This window comes from Austrofundulus limnaeus, unplaced genomic scaffold (assembly GCF_001266775.1).
Source record: "Austrofundulus limnaeus strain Quisiro unplaced genomic scaffold, Austrofundulus_limnaeus-1.0 Scaffold32, whole genome shotgun sequence".
In the NCBI taxonomy this organism is placed as follows: Eukaryota; Metazoa; Chordata; class Actinopteri; order Cyprinodontiformes; family Rivulidae; genus Austrofundulus; species Austrofundulus limnaeus.
This window is the reverse complement of record NW_013952434.1, coordinates 1,988,205-1,997,486: the sequence shown is the minus strand read 5'-3', so window position 1 is coordinate 1,997,486 and position 9,282 is coordinate 1,988,205. Positions and strand designations below refer to the sequence as shown.

The window sequence follows — 9,282 nt, the reverse complement described above, 5'->3', positions numbered from 1 at the left end:
AGACAGTTCTGAAGGCAAAAGGGGGTCCAACCCGTTACTAGCGTGGTGTACCTAATAAAGTGGCCGGTGAGTGTATATAATCTGGCACTTTAAACTCACAATAAAACAAAAAATATCTTGAACATCTTGCGGAATTTCTGTAACTACGACCTGCTTTTGAGTCAGAACTTAATTTAGATCATCCATCAGTGTCCGAATTGCTTTGAGGTTTTGTCCAAGCAGTTTCAATTTTTAATTAGAGAACGGTTTGATAGCATATTGAGTATCTGGTGACTGATTAGGAACACAAGAACTGAATACATAAGGGAGAAAGTTATTTATTTATTTTATTTTTCATTTGGTTCATTTTTTTCCAGCCAACCTCTCTTCTTCTCAGAGAAAGTGGAAGAACTCATTCGTGTTTTAAAATGAGTTATTAGATCTTGGCAGCGGTGTCAGTTGTAATTATATTTACGATGCTAGCAGTGTTATTGTTCTTTTGTTGCAGGCTTATACAACCGGGGCTTCATCTACCTGGACGTTCCCATATCTGATGACAGCTGTATCTCAGGTAGATACGACACTGAGTGAGCGATCAAAACATCCTGCTTTGAGCAGTTAGGCTGACTGAACATCATATGTGCGTAGATTAAGTGCGGAAACGTAAACAAACATCGTGGATAATAGAGTTGCACTGATTTGGAAAGACGCCTCGGGGAACAATAATGGATATATGATGGATATGCAGTGTTCAGAAGGCAGGCTGTGGAAACAACATGTTGTAAGAACAAATATTTGCTCATCTGTTTGTTTCTTTCAGTGCCCCCTCTTGAAGGCTTTGTCATGAACCGTGTCCAGGGCGATTACTTTGAAACGCTTCTCTACAAAATCTTTGTGTCCATTGATGAGCAGACGAATGTGGCGGAGGTGGGTTTTGCTTCTGTGCTCCTTTAATGTAACAGTGCCTGAGTGTGTCTGTGTTTATTGATCAGTTTATCAATCATGTTTTTTTTTCCCCCTCCCTCTCCTGATTCCTCCTTCTGTGTTTCTCAGCTGGCAAATGTGCTGGAGATTGACTTGGGTTTAGTGAAGGTGAGTTTACCGGGCAGTGCAGAAGTCCTCGTGTTTGATTTTTAATAAAAATCATTAAACCTTTGGGGGAAAACAACGTTAGCACAATTGTTTTTTTGTTAATGTTGGAAGTAGAATACAAACGGACATCGAGTTAGTTTGTTAAAACATCCACTTTGTTCCAGATTAGGTCCTCTTTGCCCTCCTGACTCGCTTGAATGGGCTCTCAGGTTTGACCCAGTTTTCCACTCGTTCTCTGTCAAAGAGCCAAACTCCCCTCAGTGTGTTTGACCTCCAGCTTGAAGAGATGAACTTCTTTGTCCTTCAGCTCCACGTCCCATTCGAGTCACTACAAAGAAACACTGAGGAGGAACGGTTGAAGCAGCGTTAGTGGCAATGCTGTCATTCAGAGATGATTCAGAGGAGAGGAAAGCTTTGTGCAAAACCTTTCCCACTTTCACTTTTGTTCAGGTTTGTGTTGTGCAGTGACTCATTTGTAACCTGGATCATTTAAACAAATAAAGATAAAATATAAATTAGAAGCAATACATTGGAATTACAGCGTCTAGTTTCAACTCAAGGCCCACGGGCCAAACTTGGCCCTTGTTACCGTTTTGTCCGGCCCTAAAGGTAATACTCTAAATGTCAAATAGTTTCATGGTTTYTGTTTTTGTCGCTGCTTTTAGTACATTCTTYTCATGACAGCTGGTCAACTTTCAAGCTGAGAAAATTCAGTTAAAATTTTTTAGTAATCTTTGATTTTGGTGAGAAAGAGCAACAGAGAATCAACCAGTGGTAGTTACAGGTCCCCTAAAACACTAAAGCACTAATAGGGGAACTAATTTCCTGATTAGTGCTTTAGGGCTTTTGCTAATTTTAAAATTTATTAGTGGATTAGCACTTGCTAAATCTAGAAGCACTAACTGAGGTCTATAAATGTTATTGATCAGCGTTAATGTTAACAGCTGATGGTGAAAGCTGTCACACATTTTGTTCATATGTGTGTCATTTATCCACCAGGTGACATATTGACAATATATGAACCAAATAAAGCTGTGGAATGTCAATGATAAGCTTTAAGAGAGCAATATGTGACTCATGTTGTCTGTTGAAGAATGTTCATAGGTTGACTGGGTAATTTAAGTGCTTTAGAATTAGCTTTTGCTAAAACTTTCAGCCCATTAGTGATTTAGAATTAGGGGACTAAATATTTGAGTTAGTGTTGTAGGGCAAGTGGAACTAATTTTTAGATTAGTGCCGCCCACCACTGGAATCAATTTATTATTTAATGATATTTTCTTATTTTGACATCAAGTAATTACATTTTTATTGAGTTTTTTAAATGTTTTTAAGACATGAACACAAAAGTTGTTGATAGATAGAAAGGCATAAGAAATGAATGTTAAAGATGTCTTTTTAAAGTAGGTTATGCAGGTTATAAATATTACGTTAAACATAATTTGGAAAATATAATTTGCATTTCTATAAAAATAATTTGTTAAATAAATTTTGTCAGTAAATATTTACAGAATCTGGGCTTCGGCTTGGACCAAGTGTAGAATTTTGGCCCCCTTGTGTAACTGAGTTTGACCCCCCTGTTAATTGTTCACAAATCAGTGTTTGGTGTAACAACGACATGGCCATTTTTGAGTGTATTTTATAGCTTCAACACACTTATTTTTTGTCTTTTTCACCCCTTTTTTAAGTTAAAACCATCCAGGAGTGTCTAAYCAGATGTGTTCCATGTTTAGCGATGTGTGACTGTGATTCTCTTGTGTTTAATCAGAATGCAGTCTCTATGTACTGTCGCCTCGGCTTCGCTGTGAAGAAAGGTCAAGTGTTCAGCTCCGAGCAGCTTCACCTCAGCTGGAAGAACGCCCCGTCTGTCAACAGACTCAAGTATGAGCCGCGTTCTTCACATCAGATGATTTTTATGCTCACAGTGGGGAAAATAAGTATTTAGTCAGTCACCAATTGTGCAAGTTCTCCCACTTAAAAAGATGAGAGAGGCCTGTAATTGACAACATAGGTAGACCTCAACTATGAGAGACAAAATGTGAAAAAAAATTTGAGAAAATCATTTTGTCTGACTTTTAAAGAATTTTTTTGCAAATAATGGTGGAAAATAAGTATTTGGTCACCTACAAACAAGCAAGATTTCTGGCTGTCACAGACCTGTAACTTCTTTTTTAAGAGGCTCCTCTTTCCCTCACTCATTACCTGTATTAATGGCACCTGTTTGAAGTCGTTAACAGTATAAAAGACACCTGCCCACAACCTCAAACAGTCACACTCCAAACTCCACTATGGTGAAGACGAAAGAGCTGTCGGAGGACACCAGAAACCGAATTGTAGACCTGCACCAGGCTGGGAAGACTGAATCTGCAATAGGCAAGCAGCTTGGTGTGAAGAAATCTACTGTGGGAGCGATAATCAGAAAATGGAAGACATACAAGACCACTACTAATCTCCCTCGATCTGGGGCTCCATGCAAGATCTCAGCCTGTGGGGTCAAAATGATCACAAGAACGGTGAGGAAAAATCCCAGAACCACAAGGGGGATCTAGTGAATGACCTGCAGAAAGCTGGGACCAATGTTACAAAGGCTACCATCAGCAACACACTACGACGCCAGGGACTCAGATCTTGCAGTGCCAGACGTGTCCCCCTGCTTAAGCCAGTCCATATCCAGGCACGTCTGAAGTTTGCTAGAGAGCATTTGGATGTTCCAGAAGAGTATTGGGAGAATGTCATATGGTCAGATGAAACCAAAGTWGAACTATTTGGTAAAAACACAACTCATCGTGTTTGGAGGAAAGTGAATGYGGAGTTGCATCCAAAGAACACCATACCAACTGTGAAGCATGGGGGTGGCAACWTCATGCTTTGGGGCTGTTTCTCTGCAAAGGGACCAGGACGACTGGTCCGTGTACATGAAAGAATGAATGGGGCCATGTATTGTGAGATTTTGGGTGCAAACCTCCTTCCATCAGCAAGGGCAATGAAGATGAAACGTGGCTGGGTCTTTCAGCATGACAATGATCCCAAGCACACTGCCAGGGCAACAAAGGAGTGGCTTCGTAAGAAACATTTCAAAGTCCTGGAGTGGCCTAGCCAGTCTCCCGATCTCAACCCCATCGAAAACCTTTGGAGGGAGTTGAAAGTCCGTGTTGCCCGCCGACAGCCCCAAAACATCACTGCTCTAGAGGAGATCTGCATGGAGGAATGGGCCAACATACCAGCAACAGTGTGTGCCAACCTTGTGAAGACTTACAGAAAACGTTTGACCTCTGTCATTGCCAACAAAGGATATACAACAAAGTATTGAGATGAACTTTTGTTATTGACCAAATACTTATTTTCCACCATTATTTGCAAAAAAATTCTTTAAAAATGAGACAAAATGATTTTCTCAAAATTTTTTTCACATTTTGTCTCTCATAGTTGAGGTCTACCTATGATGTCAAATACAGGCCTCTCTCATCTTTTTAAGTGGGAGAACTTGCACAATTGGTGACTGACTAAATACTTATTTTCCCCACTGTATTGTCAGCTGACCTTTCACTTTTTTAACTTGAACGTCATTCAACTAGATCTGTTACAAAAGGACAACTGATATTACCAACTTTTAAAAACTGTTATGGCCAGAGGTCTTTCTTCTTTGTTTATACTAAAGCATGGAATGACATTCCTTAAAACATAAAGTCCATTTCAAAACTACAGCCCTTTAAGAAGAATCTTTCTGCCATCTGCTGGACACTTTTTGTTGTGCTCATATTTAGACGTCCTATTTTGCAAATGCTGCCTTCCTGAAATTTGGTATGCTTGTTTGTCTTTGTGTCTATGGTGTATAATGATGTGATTGTGATGCTGTAATTCTGAGTGTTTTATGTGCTGCAGAACAGGAACCTGCTGTAAAACAGCAATTAKGCTGAGTCAGGCTTGATTTTTAATAATCTTTTCCTGTTAAATAAATAAATCAAATCAAATCAAATCAACTGATAATTGAGATGTTTGGATCCACGCTCTGTTGCAGGAGCACCATGGATCCCCAGAAAATGCTGCTGTCCTGGGAGCAGGGCAGCCCCGTCATGGAGGCAGGCTCTTCAGCCACAGACACGGACACCACCAGCCTGGAAGACCAAGGTCTGAACCTAATGCTCACATCTACACACACGATTGCTGCTTCAGAGGTTCGAGGCAGCACCGCTAATTAATCCCAAAGAAAGCTCAGTGGTGCTTCTGAAAGTCATTTTGACGTTACTGGGCGTTTGTCTAAAGTCGTCCAATTTTAGCCTCATTTTAATTTAGTTATGCTTATTAAGCTGACAGAGTTGCAAGCAAATTGGATATTATCAAAGGGGTTGTTGATCAAACTCATTTACATGCAAATCAGTTTGAACCTAATCTTTTTCAGACGAAGAAATGTTGTAAACATTTTTTTTTCACAAAAATCACATGTTGATATCAGCGGGTTAGAAGAAGAATTGACAGCTGATTGTGTCGCTGTGGCTGTTCTAACACACGTTAATGGTTACTGAATTGTTTGTGATGCGTTTGCAGCTGAAACGGGCAGCGTTAGCAGCCTGAGCATTCCAGCCGCGCCCACCAAAAGGATCGCCTTCCTGTTTGACTCCACTCTCACAGCTTTCCTCATGATGGGCAACCTGTCTCCGGTTTGTGGACACGAAATGCACAATTAGACATAATTAAAAAAATAGATATAAAAACATTTACTCTAAATGTTTCTGTTTTTGTCCCGTCAGAATCTGAAGAGTCACGCGGTGACCATGTTTGAAGTGGGGAAACTGTCTGATGAGACTCTCGACAGTTTCCTGGCTGAGCTGGAAAAGGTGATTTTGTAACTTTCTTTTGATAAATCTGCTTTAAAAACTTGTCTAATACTGTCATTTGCTTTAAAATACCAAACTGATTAGAAGTAATAATAATGAGAGGATAATTTCTCAGGTGGAGAGCACAGCAGAGGGCGAGGCTCAGCGGTACTTTGATCATGCTCTGACCCTTAAAAACACCATCCTTTTCCTGCGCTACAACAAAGAACTCACTCAGGATCAAGGGCCTGATATTCCAAATATAGGTATGTATTTTTTCAATCAATTCATTTGTGCCTAACTGTTTATGGTTGTAGAATAAGTGCAATTAACTTGGCCGGTATGTTAGTTTGGGTCATAAAATTACAGCAAACAAAATAAAAACTCTTACTCATYGTTTGCTTTTTGCACATAGTTCTTGTGTTATAACAGTGCTTTTTATTTATTCTTTCCTGCCAACAAGGGACATCCTTACTTATAATGGCCAGATAACAATTTCTAGTGGTTATTAAAAAAAATCTAATTCCAGCAAACACATGAAATTTGTGATAATGCAGTCAAAACTGCCAGCTGGGAGGCTGTACATCTTTTATTTCGACTGAAACTTTTTAATGCTGTAGATTTCATACATAGTTGGGCACAGAAAAGAGCAGATTGTCAGCTTTATTTGAGGATATTTGCGTTCACATTGTTGGAACGATAAGGGAATTATTTCCAGTTTTTACACTTCCTGCAGGGGATTAAATGTAATTAGGCAAATTAACGTTATCAGAAATATGGTGAGTCTGTGCAGCCTGTTTTTGTGATGTTATGTTTTCAGACCTTTTAAAGAGTTATTTGTAAATATTTCTTTATTTCTGAAACCTAAATCTTGCTTAATCTGAGATCAGGCAATTAACTCTAAATATACAGAATATTTCCATTCTTACGGGTGAGTAAAAATACCAATCGATGCATTGCAATTAATTTTTTTCCCATTTCAAATTGATTCAGCAAATCCTTTGAATCGATTTGATCCCATGAGCAGTTTGTCATGTTTTATGTTTGCATATTTAGAACAAGTAATATTGTGCTATTGCTTTATGTACAGATATTTTATTCCTCAAAAATGTTAATGTATACCATTTCTGTTTGTATGGACAGGAATGGGAATGTAAAAATTATCCACAAGGACTTTTTTTAATGTATGTTTTATTAGTCTCCCTTGGGAGTAATTTGGTTTCTCTATAAACAACATGGTTTAACTTTGTGATCTATTTCATTTTCCCTTGTTTATATATTATCTGTACAGTTGATGGTTTCATTTTTAATAAACTTTAGAAATTACAAGACATTACTGGCGTAAAAAGCTTGTGTGAAATTGTCAGGGTATTTGTTGTGTTCAGTTGGTTAGCAAAAAAGATATTCTGAGCTGTCATTACCGCAGCAGTTRTAAACAACTATTGTTAATGATTCTCATTCAACTACTTAAACTTATTTAGTGGCGTTGGAAAATCAATAAGTAATTAAAAGCTAGGAACTCATCTGGAAGCAGCAAAGAGGAAGTAGATAGTGTTTTTGTGCTGCTATTGACAGACTGAATCTCTGCCTGTCAGAGCTGTTTTTAATGATTCTCTCTGGTGCCTGAATAGTGTTTTTAGTTTTAAGTACCTTCATAGAAACGCTGGAGTGATTGTTCGCCTTGTGTCTCGTGGTGTTGCAACACAAGAATCATCCTCCAGCACCAACAAAGTGACTCTCTAAGTTTCCGTTTAGCTTCTATTGTTCCACCAGATGCTGTTTGTTTGCTCTGGCTTCATGCCTCGCTTCTGATTGACTTATCTCCCGGTCGTACCCAGGCGGCTGCTCTGCAACAGATGAGCCTGCTSGCTGAAGCTAAGCTGAGCTGCTGATGTCACAATACTCTTATGTTATTGGTTCTTTTTGGTAATAAATTGAGTTTGTCTTCCAGGAAGACAAATTCTAGATATGAAATGCAAAGTTTTGAGAATGTCTGATCGAAGTTTTTGTGCAGGCAGAAAAATACATTCCTCTTCGACAATCCGTTAAAGCTTCTTCAGTTGTCAGAGTTTGATTGGCCTTCATACCTAATCTATGATAAGGTTTAGGATGTTTTCTTCCATCTTTTTCCTGATGACTAGTATTTCTTAATGGTCGCACTGCAAATCCTTTTCTGTCTGCTTATATTCTTCTGCTGTGTGACAAGATTTTAGTTTTCAGAATGCTCCGCTGCAGCTGAGAGCTGCTCGTTGTTCGAGGCGACAGWGTAATGGAAAGCTTTAAAAACAGCATCATTCTTCCGTGCACACACCTTGGCCATAATGTGTAAAATAATGTCTGAGACTTTGGTACAAGGTGGTGCTCCTTTTGTATCCTTTATGAATTTTTGATTTTATTTTGAGCCTTTTGGAAATCAGTTCAGCTTCCTCTTAGAAAACTTTTCTCTGTAACAAAATAGGTTCGGTTTACTTTTGATGTACAAAATTTTAGGTTAGCTTTGCTGCTGAGAATGTGTTTTATGTCTATACTTCATCTGCCTTCTTTTCTTTTAAAGAAAGCTTGATTGTATGTGACTGAGTCATCACTTTGATCAACAGGTGCTGGAAAAGATCAATGCTACCTCTGCTGATTGAAGATGAACTTTAAGAGACGCACTAACCCAATGTGCTCGTTTCTGAGTTGTGACTTTGCTCGCCTCCCCCAGGTTTCCCCTTGGACATGTTGCGCTGCGAGAGCCTGCTGGGTCTGGACCAGGCCACCTGCAGCCGCGTCCTCAACAAAAACTACAAGCTGCTGGTTTCGATGGCGCCCCTCAGCAATGAGATCAGACCCATCAGCAGCTGCACGCCTCAGGTATGAAGCCCGCAGGGACAACAAACGTGTGGCGAGGTTTCGTCACGTTGTGCGTGTGAAAAGGGCTCGTTTTATTTTGGGTGGTAGTTAATGCGTGTGTGTTTGCCAGCACGCCTAATGTACACACTGGTGTGCCCGGGGTGATTTGCGACTGCGCGTGTGTGGATGTGCGTTTTGTGAGTCGTCAGCCTTGCAGTCGCCCCACCAACAAGGCTGCACGGGGAGAGGAGGAGGGCGGGAGGYGAGGCTCAGGAGTAATTCCTCTGCCTGGATATTTTCCAGCTTTCTAACTGAGCCCACAGAGACGGAGCGAGAGAAGTTAAACTCTTGTTACGCTGCTTATTTCTCACGCTGCTGCGACTCGCTGAAGTGGAATTTGATGAAATTTTCTTGTTTCCCTCTCAAATCTGTCTTTACACAGCTGCTCACATTTGTCTCTATTATTTTTTTGGAGCGTTTCATGAATGATTTTATGTGAGAAATAATCAGGAAACGTGCCTATTTGTGTGTGTGTGTGTGTGTGTGTGTGTGTGTGTGTGTGTGTGTG

The 9,282-nt window shown here is 39.8% G+C and overlaps 1 protein-coding gene across 1 annotated transcript in view; it reads left to right on the top strand.

Annotated features, from left to right (window-relative positions):
- Positions 1–487: 487 nt before the first annotated feature.
- Positions 488–9,282, top strand: part of fam91a1 (family with sequence similarity 91 member A1) — a gene marked incomplete at its 5' end in the record, with an annotated part of 17,396 nt that continues 8,601 nt past the window's right edge. Inside the window, 9 exon segments of the mRNA XM_014005795.1 lie at positions 488–550; positions 800–906; positions 1,033–1,071; positions 2,837–2,949; positions 5,087–5,196; positions 5,614–5,726; positions 5,817–5,903; positions 6,019–6,148; positions 8,587–8,735. Of these exon segments, the coding sequence (XP_013861249.1) occupies positions 488–550; positions 800–906; positions 1,033–1,071; positions 2,837–2,949; positions 5,087–5,196; positions 5,614–5,726; positions 5,817–5,903; positions 6,019–6,148; positions 8,587–8,735 (911 nt within the window).